The sequence below is a fragment of the Sminthopsis crassicaudata genome, chromosome 1 (genome assembly GCF_048593235.1).
Source record: "Sminthopsis crassicaudata isolate SCR6 chromosome 1, ASM4859323v1, whole genome shotgun sequence".
NCBI classification, from domain to species: domain Eukaryota; kingdom Metazoa; phylum Chordata; class Mammalia; order Dasyuromorphia; family Dasyuridae; genus Sminthopsis; species Sminthopsis crassicaudata.
Genome location: NC_133617.1, coordinates 468,012,417 through 468,035,735, shown reverse-complemented (window position 1 = coordinate 468,035,735; position 23,319 = coordinate 468,012,417). Strand labels below are relative to the sequence as shown.

General features: G+C 33.3%; 1 protein-coding gene across 4 annotated transcripts in view; it reads left to right on the top strand.

Annotated features, from left to right (window-relative positions):
* The window catches only part of SMG1 (SMG1 nonsense mediated mRNA decay associated PI3K related kinase), a 117,018-nt gene extending 95,640 nt beyond the window's left edge, over window positions 1-21,378 (top strand). For all 4 annotated transcript variants that reach the window (XM_074280894.1, XM_074280893.1, XM_074280895.1 and 1 more), the window contains 17 exons: window positions 109-281; window positions 403-682; window positions 950-1,222; window positions 2,005-2,239; window positions 4,352-4,578; window positions 7,350-7,500; window positions 7,635-7,824; window positions 8,040-8,509; window positions 8,953-9,090; window positions 12,036-12,188; window positions 14,850-15,029; window positions 15,382-15,609; window positions 16,612-16,823; window positions 17,003-17,109; window positions 17,466-17,645; window positions 17,745-17,851; window positions 20,536-21,378. In XM_074280894.1, the coding sequence (XP_074136995.1) occupies window positions 109-281; window positions 403-682; window positions 950-1,222; window positions 2,005-2,239; window positions 4,352-4,578; window positions 7,350-7,500; window positions 7,635-7,824; window positions 8,040-8,509; window positions 8,953-9,090; window positions 12,036-12,188; window positions 14,850-15,029; window positions 15,382-15,609; window positions 16,612-16,823; window positions 17,003-17,109; window positions 17,466-17,645; window positions 17,745-17,851; window positions 20,536-20,613 (3,382 nt within the window). In that variant the 3' untranslated portion in view covers window positions 20,614-21,378. The remainder of the gene's footprint in view (window positions 1-108; window positions 282-402; window positions 683-949; window positions 1,223-2,004; window positions 2,240-4,351; window positions 4,579-7,349; window positions 7,501-7,634; window positions 7,825-8,039; window positions 8,510-8,952; window positions 9,091-12,035; window positions 12,189-14,849; window positions 15,030-15,381; window positions 15,610-16,611; window positions 16,824-17,002; window positions 17,110-17,465; window positions 17,646-17,744; window positions 17,852-20,535) is intronic.
* Window positions 21,379-23,319: the final 1,941 nt, after the last annotated feature.

Here is a 23,319-nt window from a genome sequence, read left to right as displayed (position 1 = left end):
TCTAAGGACAAATCAACAAAACTTTTTTAAGGTTGGCATCTTTTCAGCAATTGACCCTTATTCATCTACTATTAACTTAGAGAAATTTTTTTTTTTTTTTTGATTCAGGTATTCTGAACATACACAACTGCAGACTCAGCAAAGAGCTGTTCAGGAAGCAATCCAGGTGAAACTGAATGAATTTGAACAGTGGATAACACATTACCAGGCTGCATTTAGTAATTTAGAAGCAACACAACTTGCAAGTCTTCTTCAAGAGATTAGCACACAAATGGATCTTGGTATGCTATAATTGTAACATATAGATATATTATTTTCCTTGATGTGATCTGCATCATAATTTTTTCCAATTAGTGCTACAATTTAATTGCATTATATTGTGTTTTATATTTTTTTAAATAGGTCCTCCAAGCTATGTACCAGCAACAGCTTTTCTTCAGAATGCTGGTCAAGCTCATTTGATCAGCCAGTGTGAACAATTAGAAGGAGAAGTTGGTGCTCTTTTGCAACAGAGGCGTTCAGTATTAAGAGGGTGTCTTGAGCAGCTGCATCACTATGCAACTGTAGCTCTTCAATACCCAAAAGCAATATTTCAGAAACATCGAATTGAGCAGTGGAAGACTTGGATGGAAGAACTTATCTGTAACACGACAATTGAGCGTTGTCAGGAATTATACAGAAAGTAAGTTACAGGCAATAGGAGTGGAATTTAAGGGGTAGAAAAATTCTTGAGTGTTTTTACAGATGTTTTCAGTTTTTAAAAAATCAGTAAACTTTACAGAAGGTTGACATGGACAATTTAATCACTTGGGCTTTTGTTTTACTGTTTTGTTGTTGTTGTTGTTGTTGTTGTTTTTTAATATAAATTATAAATAGTGCTTTTCCTAAGTAATAATCAAATATCCGTCTTGTGGTTTTTTTTTTTTTTTTTTTTTTTTTTTTTTTACAGATATGAAATGCAGTATGCGCCCCAACCACCACCAACAGTATGCCAATTCATAACTGCCACAGAAATGACTCTTCAGCGTTATGCTGCAGATATAAATAGTCGACTTATAAGACAAGTAGAAAGGTTGAAACAAGAAGCTGTTACTGTGCCAGTTTGTGAAGAACAATTGAAAGAAATTGAACGTTGTATTAAAGTTTTTCTACATGAAAATGGAGAAGAAGGATCTTTGAGCCTAGCTAGTGTTATTATTTCTGCCCTTTGCACCCTTACAAGGTAAGAGATGTGTTTATGGGACCAGATTTTTTAAGAGACTATTAGATTGTAAATTCCAAAGAGGTAGAAATTATCTTGTTTTTCATCTTTTTATTCACAATCTTTTGTATAATATAGGTATTTAATTATTTTTTAATTTTTTTATAAACAAATTGATTCTTATGTCAGTGTTTGACACAATGGTACTAGGTTGGTTTTGTGCCTACTAATTTTGTTGTAGTGTCTAATATTTTCAATGTAATATTACAGAAAAAAGGTCTGAAGCATTTTTATGTCATAGTTTAATATAGGCAGCAATTGGAATCTGCCTTGGGAGCACACCTAAAATGTGTTACCATTTAACTTGTGCTGCTGTGGTCTGCTAACATTGTAAGTCACCATGAGGAAATTTACAATGGAACAGTCCACGACCCTGATAGCTTTTAACTCTTCAGTCATACAAAAGATAACCTGAATCTTTCCACATGTTGTGAAATTCTTTAGACATCTTGATCCTAAGTTAGGAGTCTAAAGGAGAGCTTGTGCTGATGTGCTGCCTTTTTGTTTCCTTTTCCTTTACTGAAAGTTAAAAATTTTGTAGCATTTTTAGATCTGAAATAATTTATGGAAAAACTGATTTTATCTCTTTAGAAGCTGCCCCAAACTGAATTTGAATGATTGGATTGTCTACTCTGAAAGTGGCCTATTCATGTAATGCTTCAAATAGCTGACTTTTGTATCTAATATTGATAATTTGTCAAGCCAAGTACATTTTTTTCTCATTATAAAAATATCTCATTTAGGCGTAATCTAATGATGGAAGGTGCTGCATCTAGTGCTGGAGAACAACTTGTTGATCTTACTTCACGGGATGGAGCCTGGTTCTTAGAGGAACTATGCAGTATGAGTGGAAATGTTACATGTCTTGTTCAGTTATTGAAGCAGTGCCACCTGGTCCCACAGGACTTAGATATTCCTAACCCAATGGAGGCATCTGAGGCAGTTCACTTAGCTAATGGAGTATATACTTCACTTCAGGTGAAAAATGTCTTTATTTTACATCCATCTCATCTGCTTTATTTTCCATAAATTAATGTTTTAGTTTGTTTTTAAATTCTTGTAAGAAAGTATTTCTTAAACTGAAGCATAAATATTAATAATAAATAACAAAAATTGATAAATAGGCTATTTCTATTACTGAATCATCCTCATTTTAAAAATTAAAAGTAATACTGTCAAAATAACTTTTTAGAAAAAGAATTCTTTGTTAACAGTTGTTGATGTAACATATCATTAATATAGCAGTAGTTTATATTTCTAATAATGTATTAGAAAATAAAATATGCTTTACATATGTTTTTTCATATAACATTCACACACACTCTCTTCTTACCTGTATGAAAGAGGTATGCATATTATCTAATCTCTCTCTAATGAGAGACATTTTTTATTTACCTTGAGTCATATAAACTTATGCTTTAAATATTGAACATATTTCTTACCTCAGATATACATAGCTACTTTAAAGTTTGTAAAGCCATTTATCTGTATTTTCTCATTTCACCTATTAAGTATATCTCCTAGAAAAGGCAGTATAAAACTTCCTATTTGGATATCCACTTACAGTAAAAATCCAACTAAAATTTTTTTTATCGTTGCATTTTCATAGTAGGACTTAGTGTTTTAAAGTTTGATTTGAGTTTTGAAAACAAGCACTATGAGCTATTGCCCTGTAAAGAGTTTTCTGCTGCATTGTTGTAGAAAATGTTTCTTTTTCATTCTTTGCATAGCTAGTATAGTGATCCCTGAATTTATTTGATCATTCTATCCTTGTCATTAAAAAGCTTTTTAATATCCCCCTCCCATATATGTATGTCTACTTACTGACAAAATTTACACACAAAGATTTTTAAATTGAGATAAAGATGATAAAATTTTTGAAAACACTTGCATATTTGATTATAATCCCATCAGTAATACATTTCTTTATTTTTAAAAACCTTATTTTAATATTTTGAGATCCAGTGATTGAAAAATCTAGTTTTAAGTTAACTTTATTTTTGTAGTTGGATTTTGGACTTAAATCATTCAGGTTTTTTTTTTAATTGCTGAGGCAATTGGGGTTAAGTGACTTGCCCAGGGTCACACAGCTAAGAAGTGTTAAGTATCTGAGTCCAGACTGAACTCAGGTCCTCCTGACTTCAGGGCTGGTGCTCTATCCACTGTGCCACATAGCTGCCCCATCATATTCATTTTTCAATCCCAACTACCCATTTTGTAAAGATTTTTGTTAGTTGTTATATTCCCATCTCCCCTGATATTAAATCAATTCTTGCAAAACTAATCAGAGGGTATTATACTTTTAGATTTTTTAACAAATGAATTCAAAATCCATTAAGTCTTAGCTGGAAAGATTTTTTTAACCTGTTTAAAAAAAAAAGTCTTTAATTGTGTAGATCTGAATTTTTTCATAGGTGACATATTTAACAATGCTTTTAGAGACAATATCCAGAAACAGGAAAGTGCTCACGAGTGTCACATTCTGTAGAAATACCTAGAAGGACAAAGATTGAAAAAAGGCTTTCAAACTTGACGAGATCATTGGTAACTTTGGAGAAAGTTTCATTTTTATGTGTAGTCAAAGATAACAAGGAAGTTGATTTTCATTAGGAATAGAGGAGTTTAGGACAGGGATGGGTTTGAGAGGAGAGAAAATGTAATGAAATAACATTTCAGTGTAGTGCCTAATCTATTTGTGCCTGCTCAACCTGAATTCTTTACTCTCTCCCCCTAAAAAATAAAATAAAGAGTAGGGTTGAAAGGAAGAGTCCCGAGTCTCAGTCACTGCCTCTCCACTGAACTGACGTCGGAAGATCTGAAGGTCTGAGTTTGGGATCTGAAGTGGGAGGTAGAATTTTGCCCATCCAGCAACCATAAAATCAGGGTAAACTAGGTAGTGTTCAGTTAGAATAAGTGAAGGGAGAAGTTTATTGTTGATTTAGAAACAGACTGTTCTGAAGAGGGTGACTTACAAACCATTTTCTTATCTTTCATTTGTTTATGTCCTCCTTGGTATGTTTGGCCCCATTCTGGAAAATGCTGAGTTAACTGTTGAAATATTACTAAATGACGTTTATTGTATATTCGTAGGAATTGAATTCCAACTTTCGGCAAATAATATTTCCAGAAGCACTTAGATGTTTAATGAAAGGAGAATATACATTAGAAAGTATGCTTCATGAACTGGACACTCTTATTGAACAAACAACTGATGGAGTTCCTTTACAGACATTAGTTGAATCTCTTCAAGCCTATTTAAGAAACGCAGCTATGGGGTTAGAAGAAGAAACGCATGCTCATTATATAGATGTTGCAAGGTAAATAAAACTCTCCAATAATTTCTTTTTTTGTGTTTGAGAAAAAGTCAATGTAGTAAAATAATTTTTTTTCTTTTATTTATAAGTATACAAATTACTTGGAAGATTTCAATTTTATATTATGTATAGATCCTCCTCATTTTTTTAATGATCTTGAATGTTTCTCTTTGGGGAGAATCATTTACAGGTTTTGTTATTTATAAGCATATTTGTATTATATTATACAGGCATAGAACACATGTGAATAGCATAGCATTTTTATATTGGGATTTTCAAAATTTATCTCTATTAGGCTAATTCATTTACTCCTATGCATGGTGCCTATTATTTGGATATCTGCCTGAACTTTATTAGAGAGTTAGAGACCTAAAGAATAAAAAAAGTGCATTCTTAACAAGTATTAACTGTCATTTAGCCAATTCTTTTTCTTTTATATATCACCTTTTATTTCCAAATAGATCCTTTTTTTTTTTTTTTTTTTTTTTTTTTTTTTTTTTTTTTTTCTCTACAATAACACAAAGAATTTAAAAATGAATTGTAGGAATGGGAATTAAGTGCTTAAATAGTAAAACCCAATGCAATATATGTAATGTTTCATGCTCAAGAGGCTGAATTTTCTCATCTCTTGAGATCAATTTTTGTCATAATAATTAAACAGCATATATTAAAATACTCTGAATTTCCTCCCACTCCATCCACTTTTTAGTTTTCTTTGTCTGTTTCCCTCAATACCCTTTGAATTGAATTGAAATTCTGAAGGAACACTTGTTTCTTTTCCCTCTAATGAATTATAATTACTGCATCATCCATCCTCTTCCAAATTGCATTGCTCTTTATGTTTGTATTTTAGAATTTTTGGCTCAGCTCAGGTTTTTTCCATGTCTTATATGATTCTGACTTTTGTCTCTTACTACTCGAACTGCTTGTTTCAGCATGATTGCTGCGTTTTGTTTTCCTTTGATGTGAAAGTTCTGGATTTGGTCTATGATATTTATTCTGGGAACTTTTCCTTTTGAATTTTCTGATCTTGTCATTGTTTTCTTTGACTTACTTACCCATGTCTCATTTTAGTTCCTGAATTTGACATTTGTGCCAGGGCCAGGCTCTGCCCTTTGTTGTACTTTTTTGAGTGTGGAATTTAGCTACCCAGATCTTTTAAGTTTTGGAGTAATGGTTCCTTCAAGAATTTCTCTTACTGTCTCAGTTCATGGAATCTTGGAGCCCTTAATTCTGGGGAATCTTCATCTGAACATGGCCATTGCCATTCCTTCGCACTTCTAAGTTTCTACTCTGGAGCTTTTTTCTCCCCTGAGGCTCCTTGAGGGAACTCTCTGAACTTGTTGCCTCCAGACACAGAACTTTTGCAGGCTACCTATGTTCTTGACAGTTTTTGGAATCTGTGCAGGCTCTTTTCTGTTACCCTTGTGCAGTTCTGGGGTGAAAGAAATCACGCTTGATCATTTTTCAATCTAATGTAAATTGCAGAGTTTTACTGAAATAGATAGGTGTGATATGGGTAATTTCCCCCCGTTCAGACATAAATCTTATGCATATGTGTAAGGAGGTAATGGGAGAAAGAATAAAAAACCTTAAAAGCTATGTGATACTATTTTTAAAAATGTTTTGACCCTTAATATTCAAGTCACATATACATTTTTAGATTATTGTCATAGATGTTAGCCATATTTCTGCCAGATTACTTTTCAGTTTTTGTCATATAGGGATTTCGTTTACCAAGTAATGTGTTCTTGAATTTATTGAACATTAGGTAATTGAGTTTCTTTCTGATTCTGTCCTGTCTAGTCAGTTGCACTGATCTAATTTTCAGTTTTAAAAACCATTACCAAATAGTTTTAATGTTTAGTGTTTTATAATAAATCTTTCATTCTTATTGCTTTTTTATTATATATTTTGATATTTTAGATCTTTTGTCCACAGCTCCTGTTCCAGGTTTCAGAGTAATCCTCTAATGCCAGCATTGATTTCTTTCTTGAATTACAAGAACAAAGGAATATTATTTCTTTTCTATTTATCTTAAAAGGAGACTTTAGACCCCCTTCCCCCGACAGTTTCTTAATATCAAAAAACCAAAATACAACTTTTTCCATTCGTTTTAACTGGAAGAAGAAAGCATTTGATTCATGCCCCTCAAATCTGGTACCTGTGTTTTGGACAAGGATAAACTGGTAAATATAGAGTAAAATTGACTTCAGGAAATGGCTGTACTACATAAAAGGTTATCTGGAGGAAATGGATTCCTTCTCATGTAATAGTTTTCGCATTAAAGCAAAATGACTAATAATTAGACTGTTATAGAGGGACTTCTGTATGGGTACAGACTGAACTAGGTATCCTCTAAAGTCCCTTCATACTTTTCTTCTGAAAAACACAAAGGCATATTCCAGTTCTGTTTTACCAAAGCAGTCAGTCAGTGGGATAGTTGTATCTAACCTATTTGGTTTTTCCAGAAAAATCATCAGACAAACAATTAGTAAGCACCTGATTTGTGCCAAGAAGCCTTCTAGGAATTGAGGATGAATGAATGAATGAATGAATGAATGAATGAATGAATGAATGAATGAATGAAAGAAACAATCTTTGCTCTCAAGGAGCTTACATTCTAACCTGAATAAACTTGAAAATCAGTTGTATGTTTATTTCTTATTGTTGAAATATAGGTGAAATAAATCTTTGAAATATTTCTGCTTTGGCTGATGTGCATGTTTAAAAGCTCTGTGAGCTATATTTTAATTTCCCATTCTTTTAATCAGGATACTGCATGCTCAATATGGTGAATTGATTCAACCCAGAAATGGTTCAGTTGATGAAACTCCCAAAATGTCAGCTGGTCAAATGCTTTTAGTTGCTTTTGATGGAATGTTTGCCCAAGTTGAAACTGCTTTTGGCTTATTAATTGAAAAGGTAAGTGTTAATTTTATTTTCAGAATAAGATAATATGCAGCCAATATTCAAGTGAATGAATGTGCAGGGAAAATGGACTACTATATATATATATGTGTGTGTGTGTATCTGTGTGTTTTTTTTTTAATTGACAGTTAAATAAGATGGAAATACCTGTAGCTTGGCGCAAGATTGACATTATAAGGGAAGCCAGGAGTACACAAGTTAATTTTTTTGATGACGATAATCACCGGCAAGTGTTAGAAGAAATTTTCTTTTTAAAACGATTGCAAACAATTAAGGAATTCTTCAGACTCTGTGGTACTTTTTCAAAAACATTGTCAGGTAAATATTTCAAGCTCGTAAAATTTGTTGAACTTTGTTTTTTAAATAAAACCTTTCTGTTGTGGGTAAATAGATTTGCTTTTATAAACTTTGATTAAGTATTTTATATGACCTGCTATTCTATATTATTTTTTATTGACTTTTCTTTTTTGACCATTGTTTATCCTTGATAATCCTACTTTTTTAAATTGAGTAGAATATTTTTCTTTTTTTAGGGTCAAGTTCACTTGAAGATCAGAATACTGTAAATGGACCTGTTCAGATTGTCAATGTAAAAACACTTTTTAGAAACTCTTGTTTTAGTGAAGATCAAATGGCAAAGCCTATAAAGGCATTTACAGCAGACTTTGTGAGACAATTATTAATTGGACTCCCAAATCAGGCCTTGGGGCTTACCCTTTGTAGTTTCATCAGTGCATTAGGTGTAGATATAATTGCTCAAGTAGAAGCAAAAGACTTTGGCGCTGAAAGCAAAGTTTCAGTTGATGATTTGTGTAAGAAAGCAGTGGAACATAATATCCAAATTGGAAAGTTTTCTCAGCTGGTCATGAACAGGGCAACAGTACTAGCCAGTTCCTATGACACTGCTTGGAAGAAACATGACTTGGTTCGAAGACTGGAAACCAGTATTTCATCTTGTAAGACAAGCCTCCAGAGAGTACAACTGCATATTGCCATGTTTCAGGTAAATTTTAGATTTTAAAGATTCATATAAATAGTACTTCAGAAAAATTTATCATTACTTTCTGTTACTAGTAATTTGGATAGATTTTTTTTTTCCCCAAAATAAATGGCACAAATAAGCCTACAGTTCAAAAGAAAGGATGTGGAATCGTATAATTTGTTTCATTAAGCCTTGTTTGTATGTTGTCAGTGTTTACTTTTGGTTCTTAAGATGGCTCACTTGTTTTAAAGTTTTTGTTTAGCAGTCCAAACATTGATAAGTGCTATGTTTTGTGCCTCATAGACTCAAAGCCCATTAAGGCTTTACCGTCAGTTTTGTTCTTCAGGTATTTATGCATCTATATATTCATACAAACTTAGGCCACCATGAATATTATTTAAATTAAAACAGTTTTTACAAGAATAACCAGTTAATTTTAAATTTTTTTTTCTTCCTTTAAATAGTGGCAGCATGAAGATCTCCTTATTAGTAGACCACAGGCCATGTCAGTTACACCTCCACCTCGTTCTGCTATTTTAACTAGCATGAAAAAGAAACTTCATACACTGAGTCAGATTGAAACTTCAATTGCAGCAGTGCAGGTGTGTTGTGCCTACCTTCATGTGTTTTTTTTTTAGGGTGTTTGAACATAGTAATTTCACCCATGATTAAAAGAGTACATACTCCATGTTGAAATTTATCAGTAAGTATATCCCATTTACCAAATGAATATAACAGATAATTGTATTTTTCATTGTATTGTTAAACTGTCTTCGTCTGTAAATTTTGACCATGGGAGAGAATCAGATTGATTCATGTTCTTGGGTAATTTTATAAATTGCTGTCTTTATCCTTGTGATTAAAAAAAATTGTGTACGTTGCAAAGTGTGAAATTGCTAGAACAAAATTATTTTTAATGAAATTTTCATTTTAATTCTAAGCATTAGTTGTGTGTGACTTGTTTTTAAATTGCACATGATGTTTGGGCATTTATTTCCCAAGTTTTTCAGATAAGGAACTTAGCAATGTTTAACTCACTTTTTTAAAAAATCTTTTTGTTTTCGAAAAATATGCATGGATAATTTGACAGCACTGACCCTTGCATAGTCTTGTATTTCAGATTTTCTTCTTCTTCCCCCTCCCCCCTCCCCCCTCCCCTAGGTGGCAAGCAATCTAGTATATGTTAAACATGTTTAAAAAATATGATAATCCAATATGTATAAACATATTTATACAATTCTCTTGCTGCACAAGAAAAATCAGATCAAATTGCAGGAAAACAAACTGCAAGCAAACAATAACAAAAAGAGTGAGAATGTTATGTTGTGATCTACATTCAGTTCCTACAATCCTCTCCCTGGGTGTAGATGGCTTTCTTCATTGCAAGATCATTGGAACTGGCCTCAATAATCTCATTGTTGGAAAGAGACCATGTTCGTCAGAGTTGATTATCATATAATATTGATATTGTCATCATACAATGATCTCCTGGTTCTGCTCATTTCACTTAGCATCAGTTCATGTAATTCTCTCCAGGCGTCTCTAAAATAATCCTGCTCATCATTTTTATAGAACAATAATATTCTATAATATTCATATGCCATAACTTATTCAGCCATTCTCCAACTGATGGGTATCCACTTAGTTTCCAGTTTCTTGCCACTATGAAAAGGACTGCTTCAAACATCTTTGCACATGTGGGTCCATTTTCCTTCCTTTAAGATCTCTTTGGAATTTAGACCCAATAGAAACACTGTTGGATCAAAGGATATATAGAGTTTGATAACTTTTTTTTTTTTTTTTTTTTTTTTTTTTTTAATGCTGAGGCAATTGGGGTTGAGACTTGCCTTGCCCAGGGTGACACTGCTAGGAAGTGTTAAGTGTCTGAGATCAGATTTGAACTCGGGTCCTCTTGACTTCAGGGCTGGTGCTATCCACTGCACCACCTAGCTGTCCCAGTTTAATAACTTTTTGAACATAGTTCAGATTGCTCTCCAGAATGGTGGCTGGATCTGCTCTCAGTTCCAACAATGCATTAGTGTCCCAGTTTTCCCACATTTCCAACATTCATCCTTGTTTTTCCTGTCATCTTAGCCAGTCCGAGAATTTTAGTGGTATATTTGAGTTAAATCTATATATTTTAAAGATGAGGCATTTATCAGAACCTTTGACTGTAAAAATGGTTTCCCAATTTATTGCTTCCCTTCTGACCTTGTCTGCATTGATTTAATTTTTTATAAAAACTTTTTAACTTAATATAATCAAAATTATCTATCTGGTATTTCTTTGAACACAAATTCCTTTCTTTTCCACAGATCTGAGAGGTAAACTATCCTATGTTCTTCTAATTTGCTTATAATATCACTTTTTATGTCTAAACCATGAACTCATTTAGATCTTATCTTGGTATGCGGTGTTAGGTTATGTGTTGAGCCCTAATTTCTTCCATACTAGTTTCTAATTTTCCCAGCAGTTTTTGTCCATATAGCGAGTCCTTATCTCAAAAGCTGGGGTCTTTGAGTTTAACTCAAGATTTTTTTTCCCTGAGTCAGTTGTGGTTAAAAGACTTGCCCAAGATCACACAGGTTCCTGGAAGTGTTAAGTATCCAAGACCAAATTTGAACTCAGGTCCTTCTGACTTCAGGGCTGGTGCTCTATTCACTGTACCACCTAGCTGACTCTTAACTCAAGATTTTAAAATAGGAATTTTAATGCTGTCATTTCAGAGCATCTTCAGAGATGATGCATTAACTATTACTGCTTCCTTCAGTCTCAGTTTTTACATGTTTGCAGCCATATGACTTTGTGTTTTATTCCTCTTCTTCTTCTTCATTTCTTATGTCCAATTTCACTTATCTTTTATTTTTCTTTTGCAATATCATTTGCATCTTTTCCCACTTCGCACTACTATTCTTTTCTAGGTCCTCATTAACATCCATTTGGACTTTTGCAGTATTCTCTTATCAAATCTTTTTAATTATATGCTTTTGCTCCCTTCTCTACAATTTGTTCTGTCATAATCATAATTTTTATGTATATATCTAGTCATGTTTCTGCTCTGTTCTGTTGCCCAAGAAAAGTTTGAATCGAACTCTGTTATGTAATGTTATGTATTACAGTAATCTTTGCCTATCATTTCCTCATACCACGTCCTTATGAGGCCAGGGACTCTCTGTGTGTTAGACCATGAATTCTTAACTTCATTTGTGCCATGGATCTCTTGAGTAATTTGACATAGTCTATAAACTTCTTCTCAGACTGTTTTTAAATGCATAAAATAATGCATAAGAATACAAAGAAAACCAACCATATTAAAATAGTTATCAGAAATATTTTTGAAACTGTATTTGAGAATTCATAAATTGATTAGGTCTCCTAGTTTAAACTTTGTATCATCCTAGGCATCTAGAACAATATGCCACACAGAGGTACATAATGTTTGCTGATAAATTTTGTTTTATATGATGTGTGTAGTGCCCAGTATTGGCACTAGTGGGATTTCATAGGTATATTGGTATTAAAAAAAGAAACTTTTTTTTTCCCCCAGGAAAAATTAGCAGCACTTGAAGCCAGTATTGAACAGCGTTTGAAATGGGCAGGTGGAGCAAATCCTGCATTGGCACCAGTCTTGCAAGATTTTGAAGCAACAATTGCTGAAAGAAGGAATCTTGTCCTTAAAGAAAGCCAAAGAGCAAGTCAGGTTTGTTGAATTGCATTTTGTATGTATGCTACTGTGATATTTGAAAACTTCTAGATTTGATATTTGACAGACAAATTTTGGGGGTTGTCCTGTCCTGCCCATCTCATCCAGTCATCTTAAAGTGAAGCCTAATAAACATTTAGTTTGTAGAAATACACAGTCAAAACTTAATAGTGAAGTATAGTTAACAAGTCAGTAGATTAGAGCCATTCCCTTCCTTACAAGAAAAAGTTATTAGAGATAACCTTTATTAGAGATAGGTACAATTTTAATTAATTCTTTAGAGGATTACAACCAGTAATTACAAAGATGAGGCATATTTAGTAAGTAAATGCAGAGTTTTACAATATTGGAAGTATCTTTTTCTCTTAATATAGCTATTTTATTTGTATTATATTATAATGACAGTATGCCAGCCAAACAAACATCAGTGAAGCACCTGCTTTGTGTCAGGCACTATATTAAGTATTGGGATACAAGGAAAGGCCAAATTAAAACAAAGCAACCAGTCTACTCTCAAAGATGTCACAACTTATTAGAGGAGACAATCCTCCAGCCCCAAACACACACACACACACACACACACACACACACACACGCATGCAATTTATAAAAGATGTGTAAGTATAGGATAAAATGGGAATCTCAGGAGGAATGTACTAAGATGTTTATTGTAATTTGCAGATTGCTTTCTTTATTTCACAAATTCACCATATTTCCTTATATTTCTCATATTGTAGTCTTAATTTCATTAATAGGCTTACATTGATATACAAGTTTAACCATTCTCCAACTGTTAGTTTGAGAATTTTTTTTTTTTAATAATAATGTCTTTTTCCAGTTGCAGAATTACTGAGTCAAAGGATATGATTTTTAAAAATAACTTTTGCAGTATCTTGCCAAGTTGTTCACTAAAAACTGACCTCTAACTTATGGGTGTTCATTTTTATCTGAAATCCTTGTCTTTGATTTTTGACATTTCTTATCAGGTTTTGTCAGTATTGTTTGAACAAGGGTATTCAGAGTTTTAAAAATTTATATTCCTTTGATTCCTAAGTACTTTGAGCATTTTTATGTAATGAACAGTCTGCTTTGTTTTCTACTTTAATTTCTTTGAATTTGTTCAGTAGATGAAAATGTATCTCCTTAACATAAGTGAGATTTTCTTCTAATTTCCTGGTTCCTCATTGTAAAATGAATCAATTTGAGTCTACAATCCAGTAGTTCAGCAATATATAGATATAAAATAAGTCCTTTTCCACATTTCATATTAACTATACGTTTATCAAGTGTTTCTTCATGTGTTTCTGTTTTTTAAGATTTTGAAATGTTTTACTTAAATTTTATTTTGTACTTAAACACTAAATAAATTGCTCATTTCCATATATAAAGTAATATAAAAAAGAAATGGTACATGAAATTATGTCTATTCCCTATAATCTTTCTGTCTTATATTTTACATTGTATGAGGACATTTTGATGATAATGGTCATATAATAATATACATAAACATTGTGTAATAATATAATTTTAGGTCAGGATTCAAGGCTACCTTTTACCTCAATGTGCCTCATGATATTCTTTACAGAATATATTCAATAGCAAGAAAATCTATTAAGTACAAAGGCAGGAATTTTATTTTGATGGTGAATTATCTCTATATAAATAGCAACCTGAATAGAAGATGTCTGTCCTTAAATCCAGCAAGAGGATCTTATTCCTCCTGTTACATTTTAACTCCTCTGGGCATCTGGAAAAGTAGACTTCATTGCTTTCCTTAATTGCCTTTAAAATCCAATTTTCTTTCATTGGCATTTATCATGAACCAAATTGCCCTAGCTGTAATTTGGACCAGCAAGGTCATGGTGGCGGGCTACAGATTGGAAACAGATAAGAGTAGACAAAAGTATTAGGGAATTAAAAAGTGGAAATAAAAGATTGTACGCTTAATGAAAGATCTGAATTTAAGTTTCCTTGAAGCAAGATGCTTCATCTCTGGCTTCCTTATGCTCATTTATATATAAAACAAAAGTTTGGGCTATGTGACTTTTAAAGGATCCCTTCTTATCCCTAAATCTGATTTTTGAATTTCTGCTCTAAGACATGTCAAAAAAAAAAAATATTTACAGCCACAAATAACTTTATAAAAATCTGTGAGACATAATTTAACTCCTTTGACCATATTTCCCTATTTAATGATAATGTTAAAGAAATTGAAGATGAGCTGATGGTTATTGACAAGAATACTCAGTTTTGTTTTGTTGTTTGCAGTGGTATCCAACTTCGGGTGACCCCAATTGAGATTTTCTTAACAAAGATAATGGAGTGGTTTGCCATTTCCTTCTCTTTTTATAGGTATTTGGGACTGAGTCACTTGCCCAGAGTCACACACATACAATGTCTGAGGCCAGATTTGAATTCAGGTCATCCTGGCTCCAGTGCTATTATTCCCTCTATCCACTCAATAAATTCTAATACACAGCTAAATATTTTTATGGTTATTTCTCCTTTAGATGTAAGATCTTTTTAAAAGGTGGAATTGAGATTCTAACTTTGTGCAAGGTAACTCAGACTTTTGCTTTTAATCTTTTTAATATATTTATATTCACCCATAGCCACTTTTTTTTTTTTTTTTTTTTTTTTTTTTTTTTTGCTTCATAGGTAACTTTCCTTTGCAGCAATATTATTCATTTTGAAAGTTTACGAACTAGAACTGCAGAAGCCTTAAATCTTGATGCTTCATTATTTGAACTTATCAAACGCTGTCAGCAAATGTGTTCATTTGCATCGCAATTTAACAGTTCAGTTTCTGAATTAGAACTTCGTTTACTACAAAGAGTGGTAAGTTTTGGATTTTAAGAAAGAAAAAATGAACTCATATTCCTAAATTAATTGTTGAAGCTGTTTCCAGTTAGATATGTTATAAATTGTTTTCCTTTACATAGATTTTTTTTTAATATACCAAATGGTAAATTTGAATATTTCAAAATATTGACAATAAATAATACACTGCTGAAATTTTAGCCCTCTCTTAGTGGGTTACCTAATATGTAATTAGTCATAATTTGTGGTTGCATTTGGATACTTCACCCACCATGGTGCAATTAGACAGACACAAAATTGTGTGGTAATTGTGATGATCGAAGACATTTTTTCCAGTTTTGGTTTTTTTGTGTGTGTGTTTTTTTTTTAGGGTACTAATCTTGAACATGCTATTGGCAGCTCTGAATGGCTTTTGTCAGCACACAAGCAACTGAGTCAAGACATGTCTACTCAAAGGGTTGTTCAGACAGAGAAAGAACAACAGATAGAAACTGTCTGTGAAACAATTCAGAACTTAGTTGATAACATTAAGACAGTTCTCACTGGTCACAACAGGCAACTTGGAGATGTCAAGCATCTACTAAAAGCAATGGCCAAGGTAATACTGAAGACATAATGATGGTCATTGGCGGGGTGGGAGTGCTGGTAAACATCTGTTTCATATTTTTAAATAAGTTCAAGAAATAAGAGAAATGCCTGCCCTCAAGAATTAACTGGACCCCCATAGGTCAAATCTAGCTTCCCTATTTTTGATTAGCCAGAGAACTAAAGATGGGTTTTGCTTTTTTTTTTTTTTTTTTAAATACAACATTTTTTGTTTTGGATCCAGACTTGACCTGAGGGCCATTAATTTATTGACCTCTGCTCTAATAAAATGAAGGAATCAGATCCCAGAAAAGTTATAACTTCCCTAATTATTGATCCTAGGTCACAGAGCTACTGACTAGATGAAACTATAAATATTTGGGGAAATTTTATTTCATTTAGGATATTATCTACATTTAGAGATCTAGTGAGCTCTTAAGTTCAGATTGAAATTTGAGGGGTTTTTTTTCTCTTTATTTTTTTTAATGTCATTTAGTATATTAAAGACTGTTAAATTGTCAGTCAAAATTGAATAGTGTTTGCTATTTAAAAGTCATTTTCAGTTTTTATGATTGTCCATGATGCAATTTAAGATTTTCTTGGCAAAAGTACTGATTGGTTTGTGGTTTCTTTATCCAACTCATTTTACAAATAAGAATTTTAGCTACCCAAGGTTGGTTAACTGGGTTCTATAGCTAGTGTCTAAGACTGGATTTGAACTCAAAAAATGTCTTTCTGATTCCAGGCCCAGAATTCTATTCACTGTGTTAATTGCCATTGAATCGTGTTTATATCACTCAATTATTGCATTTTCTGTTGTATTTTTAAGTAATTTTTTAAAAAAATTCTCTGGTAGAAATAACTTTTAAGCCATATCCTGCATTGTAAAGTTTCCTAAACTTGTCAGCTAAAAATAAAAAATTAATTTAAGAAATGTATTGCTTTTTATTTAGAACTATAAGAAAAACATTCTCTAACAGCAAGATATAAATATTTCTTCATGTTTTCATTCCAGGATGAAGAAGCTGCACTAGCAGATGGTGATGATGTTCCTTATGAGAACAGTGTCAGGCAGTTCTTAGGGGAATACAAGTCATGGCAAGACAACATTCAGACAGTGTTGTTTACATTAGTTCAGGCTATGGGGCAAGTTCGTAGTCAGGAGCATGTTGAAATGCTGCAAGAAATAACTCCCACCTTGAAAGAGTTGAAAACACAAAGTCAGAGGTAAGAGTAGTTTCTCTCTTGCTGACCAAAGTAAAAATGTAAGCAAACCTTATATATCTGATCCTGTTTAAATTAAAATTAAATATTTTTTATTGCATTAGAATGTCTTCTAAATAATTTTAGAATATTCTATATTTAACTTGCTCTAAAAATATTTTTATTTTTATTTTTTCTTTCAGCATCTACAATAATCTAGTGAGTTTTGCATCACCTCTAGTCACAGATGCAACAAATGAATGTTCAAGTCCAACATCATCTGCTACCTATCAGCCAACCTTTGCTGCAGGTATTCCTTTGTGATGGGAGGGGAGAAAAGGGCTGAAGTCAGATAGTTAAAATCAAAAATTTGTATAAATACATGTTGTAGGTTTGACAAGTTTGTCTAGTATGATATGTGATACTCCTATTCCGCAATCTGTGGTAGGAAAAGGAATCCTTCTAATACAAATAGCTAAACCAACTTTCAAAATAGTTAAGTGTAAAAATAAGTCATGCTAAGTAAAGCTTTTCAAGTTTAGAATGAAATTGTATCAATGGTGAGGGAGCAGAAGGAGAACTTTGAGGCCAAATTTCTTAGTTTATATCTGCTAAAGATTTTTGTTTATTCCATTTAAATAATAGTGTCACCTCTCATCTTTATAGCAGTAAGAAGCAACACTGGCCAGAAGACTCAGCCTGAAGTTATGTCACAGAATGCAAGAAAGGCAATTCAGAAAAATCTTGCTACGTCAGCAGATACTCCACCAAGCACAGTCCCAGGAACAGGCAAGAGTGTTGCTTGTAGTCCTAAAAAAGCAGTCAGAGATCCCAAAACTGGAAAAGGTATAATAGAGTTCTCTTTCTTTGTATTTTTAATTCTCTGTATTTAAAAAATGGTGGTTTAAATATTTGTGATTTTGTTTCCCCCCTCTTTTTTTTTAGCTGTGCAGGAAAGAAACTCATATGCAGTGAGTGTGTGGAAGAGGGTCAAAGCCAAGTTAGAGGGCCGAGATGTTGATCCTAACAGGAGAATGTCTGTTGCTGAACAGGTGACTCTTAAAAATAAGCAAAAAAATGTGGAACTAAAAATTTTGATATCGATAGGGAAGTAAAAGTTTTGACTCCAGTCCAAGAAGTAATTGTTTAGCACCTATTTAAGTCACAGGACTGGTGTCAAAGGTCTAAAAGCAGTTGACCATGTAAGATTAATGTAGTAATGAAAAAAAACAAAAATGTTTTGTCTCCTTTGAGTACTTTCCCATCTACTCATTTGCTTAGAGTGGGCTAATATGGGCTGATAGTAACTTAAAGTGTTGTTCCTTTCTTCTCCCCTTTTTTGGTTGTACTTCGAAGAGGACTTTTTCCAAGTTATTTTTTTTTTTCTGAAATGTTTGATACTTTCAATTTTTATCCCCTTTTTTCTTCCTCCCCCTCTTATCACTCATTTTCTGACTTCTCTCCATTGTGATTTCCTTAAGGATTAGATCTAAAAGCATTTCAGCCTTTTCCTGTACTGGTGATCAGGGTTCACCAACTAGATCTCTGCCCTGACTTTTGGGTTGTCAGTACTGGCCCCAGCTGGGTAATATGGTCTTGCTGAAGTGCTGCATGGCATCCCCACCTCCAACATAGTAGTGACCTATCCCACTTTTTCTTTTTTGACTTGCCACTGGCAGTTCAAAGCCTGCTTTCCTTACTACAGGCAGTTCAGAACTTTGCTTTTGGGTTGCAGCCCTAGTGAGCTTTTATGTTTGAAGGTTTATTTCTGAAGGTTGGTTGTCAAGACCCAAACAAACTTCTGGATCTGGTGGACTCTATGGCACTGAAAAAGAGGAGGCAATGGGGTGTAGAAAAGGCTTTTGTTGCAAATTTATGTCATGTTCTTGGACACAGCCTCAATGCCACTAACTTGGGAAGTAGGGGAAGGTGCTGAATGAGCTCAGTGGTAGCCGTTCCTGGGTTTTGTTGTCTTTTTTTTTTTTTTTTTTTAAACCTTCCTTTGGATTCTGGTTGTCCTAGATCATAGAGACAGCTATAATTGCTTTATTTTTGAAGCAATTTTTTTTAAATCTTTTGGAAAGATTTTTGAGAGATTGGGGGGGGTGTCAAAAAAATGTCTAGACTAACATTTTATTACTAGCAGGATCCATAAGTCTAAGAATAGTTATCTTGAAATGTTCATCAGCTTTTAGGTGTATATATACCTTTATATATTCATTCACATTTTAAAAAAGAATAATGTTCATTATTTCAAAGATAATTTTTATATTATTCCTTTCTAGAAATCCTTTCCCTGGCATTGAAAATGACGCCTCATTGCCTCTTGCCTCACCTAATTCCACTTATTCTTGTTGGTCTCCCTGTGTAAGGCTTTCTCCATTCTGGTCCATCTTCTCAGCTGCCAAAGAGATCTTCCTAAAATACAGATCTGATAATGTCCCTCTGCTACTCAGTATTCCACTAAAATCAAAATCCTCAGTTGAGCTTTTAAAGCCCTTCACAATGACTCCTTATCTTTCCAGTCATCATTTATTCATTCTACCTTCCTGGAACTCAATTAAAAACCCACCTTCTATGAAGACCTTTCCTGATTTATCTTCTTTCCCTACTCGTTCTGCAATGCTGTGCTATAACCATCTCCGCTGTCCTCGGTTTCAAGCCTGTTTTTGATTCTGTAACACTTAACAGTTCCTGCTAGATAGTAAATGTTTCTTGAAAATGCCCTTGAAAACAGCAGCTATATGATGCACTGACCCTGGAGTCAGAATGTGAACCCTGAGTTCAAATGTGGCCTATGATATTTAACACTTAATAGCTGTGTGATCCTGAGCAAATCACAACCCCAGTTGAATTTCGAAAGGAAAATTATGAACAAAGACTCTTATTTATATATTCCTTATTATATATCAAGATTTTTTTAAATTAGGAATTGTTGGTTTTGTTCAAAATATTTTTGAAGGTTGTATTTTCTCTCTACCTATATTCCTATATCAGAAACCTTCCATTTGTCTTAACAGACTATGTTTCACACATTGTCTAAGGCATTGAGGAATATCTATGGAATATCAATTCTGTCTCTTGGAGAGATGTTGGTTTTTTCCAAATTTACTCAGCAGAAAAGAGGGGTCTTTCCACCTATGTAATTGAGATTGTCTACTAATTGTAATGGAAGGGATATTGTGAATAAGTGATTTTCTTTAAAGTTTTCTCTTGGAATAGTGTCATTTTTACAAATGAAAAAAAAAAGCTTAGGATTTTGTGTGTATTTAGCTTTTTAGAGATATCTTTAACTGAAAGTTATAGTATCCCATAAAATCAGTAATTTATAAGGAATAAGATACTATAATAAGCAAACTTTTTATATATATAATTTTTTTACATTGCACATGTATTTGCTTTATATTTATAAAATTAGGTCTTCAAAGATCACTACTCTAACATCATTCTACAAATAAGGAACTTGAGGTCCAGAAAAGTTAAGGGGATTTATTTAATATTATACAGGTAATATATTTGCAGAATCATGGATTACTAGGTTCTGACTTGCATGGTGTGAGTATTTCTCCTAGAATTTACTCTGCTAAGTATATCAGTTACTTTTCCAGGTTTTAGATAAGTCATCTAAACTGGCTGCCTCATTTGGGACTCACAGTCGAGCTTTTTATCCCTATTCCCAAACCAGTTTACCCGTTTTAAAAATTTTTAAACATTTTATGCTTTGTTTGTTTTACAGGTTGACTATGTGATTAAGGAAGCAACTAATCTAGATAACTTGGCTCAGCTGTATGAAGGTTGGACAGCCTGGGTATGAATGGGAAGACCACAGATCAGTCTGGTTAAGCGAGGTCAGACATCCACCAGAATCAACTCGGCCTCAGGCATCCATAGCCACACCACAGTCGGTGGTGATGCATACTGGGGCTTAATCTGAGGAAACCTAGGAAATCTCGGTGCGCTAGGAAGTGAATCCTGCAGGATAGCTGCACTCAGGGATACGCTAAACAAAATGGTCTGCAACCCCAGGGTCAAGGGTGAACGTTCACCGCCTGAACACCACGATTGTCTTTCTGCTACGGAACAGCTGCAAACGTGTCAGGAGGTTAGCTGCAGAAAGAAATCCGAATGCTACAGAGCGCAGAGTGATTTGGAACTCCATTCCACCTGACCCTGTGTGTACAATCCAGGAAATACCAAAGCCCGTTCAAAGAGAAACAGAAAACTGGGGCCATGAAGAAATCACAGCAAAGGAAGATTTGATGCATTCAGATTCTTGTGTTACACTTGTTGTGTGGCAGCAGTACTGGTTGGGTTGACCAGTTTAAAAAAAAAAAAAAAAAAAGGCTACGCAATATGAACTTCAGAAATGGACTGAAAGCAGAGAGCTGTATAACAGATACACTGCAATGGAAGAACTGAAATGAAGAAAAAGTCTGGGTTTCCCCCTTTCCCTATTTTTTCCTTGCTTTTTTCCCTGTCCCACCCCCACCCTTCTGCCCTTCCCATCCTCTTCCTTCCCCTCTTGCCTAGTCTAGTAGATTAGCCATATTTCAAATAAACTTTTATTTCAATCCTTGTATTTCACGTACTTCAGTCTCAATACTGTTAACAACCTAGATTCTTTTTGATAAATGGAAATTTCTCCAAAAGCACTGAAAACATTGAAAATTCAAGGATTATTTAAAGGTTGAATGATCACACACAAAATGTAATTCTGGTTATTTAAGTCATTTCTGTGATTCTATCATGTACAGTTTCCCAAATTGTCACTGTGCATTTAAAAGTAATTAATCTAACAGGCATTTGATTTAAGTACATATGGGGGGTGGGAGGGGTGAGTCATTCAAAATTTTCCCACAAAGCTCATTCTACCATGATTGCTGTAGTTTCTTTCATAAAAGAGTAGCCAATCCAATGTAATCTTTTACCTTTTTTAAAAACCAGGATAGAATAAATAGTAGAGTTTTACATTGTTGGTGACAGATAAAACAATAAAGTGATGTTCTGGTAGAGGTAGAGTGATAACTTTTTTTAATTCAGTTTCCTTAGTTTGATACTTTTAATTTGCAAAATAAATTCTTTAGTTCATGTGGTATATTAAAACTTTTACATGTAGTATTAGTAAAAGCCCACCAATACTTTGTTTAGTTAAATTATTGAAGTTATGTTTGGAGTATTACTTTGTAACATGACTTTGATAGTGTTCTATTCAGTAACATGACAGTGAACTCATGATCAAGGTTTCCTTAAATTCAGCATTGCTTTTTATAATGAAGTCCTATTCCGTAAGCTAGGAAATCCTGACTAGAACAGGAACTTTGAAATCACACATTATCAAAAATCAAGATGACCTGACTTCCAGTCGATTTTTCAAACACTTGGTAAATTTTTGGACAGAGTTCACTTTACAGTTTTCACAAATTCGGAAATATTAAGAAAAATTCCATATACTTAAGAAATTTTTGTATTTTCTTATTTAATACCCATGAAGTAACACATTTCATTATATATGCCTTCTTCATACTTTGCCACATATTGCAAAAAAAGATGGCATTTGAACATTCCTGTGCCTAACAAAAGATCCTATCACAATTTTTTTACTTTTATAATGAATCTTATTTTAATAGGACAACTTAAGCTGGAATAATAATGCCATAATGCATTTTGCATGCTGCTTTGTTTTCTAGAAGCTGTGAGAATTTCTATTTCATCTCACATGTACCTCTTAGTATCCAAAAATAAAGCTGCTTTGCAGCGAGGTTCTTTGTATCATCAGAATGAAAAAAGCAGGGAAGAAATTTTAGAACATACATGCTCGACAGAGAAATTGGATCCTATCTGTAGTATTCAGAAATGGCTCCTTCTTTAGGAAGAGAAATTAACAGAATTTCAAGGAGTATCAGACTTCATAGGTGCCTTAGCACTTTATTCCACTTAATGAAACAAATTCACTATAAAAGATAACATATACATATCCAGTGGTCCCTTTAAACTTTGAGAATAGATATTAAAATGATATTAAAAGTAAAAAAAAACTGTTTTCCATAGATAGCTATTTTGTTACTACCAAACTTTTACATAGCTGTTTCATTTTTACATTTTACTGTGAATATGAAATCTACAATTATTTGCTCTGCTATCTTTTTTTTTTATTTTTTAACCTTTGCATGTCCTGAGAATACTAGTGAATTTTCTTGTAGCAAACTCTAAAACTGTAGGGCCTTTTCTAATTTAAATTCCATGAGGAAATCAATCTAAGCAGTAAATGTCAAATGTTTGGAATTTAATATTTGGAAGTTCATATTTCTACTGTTCTTTTCTCTTCCAAGCTCAATTATCCTTACTGTTGTCTTAAGTCATTGGGAATTCCTGGCTACCTTTTTAGAAATGTTTGCCCCCAAAAGCTCTTGAAGTATACTAGTTTGTGGAGTACCTAGTCTCTTGAGTATCATGACAAGTTCTTATATAGCTTTCTTGACGTTTAGGCTATTTGGATGGCAGTATTAAAAGTCTCTAGATT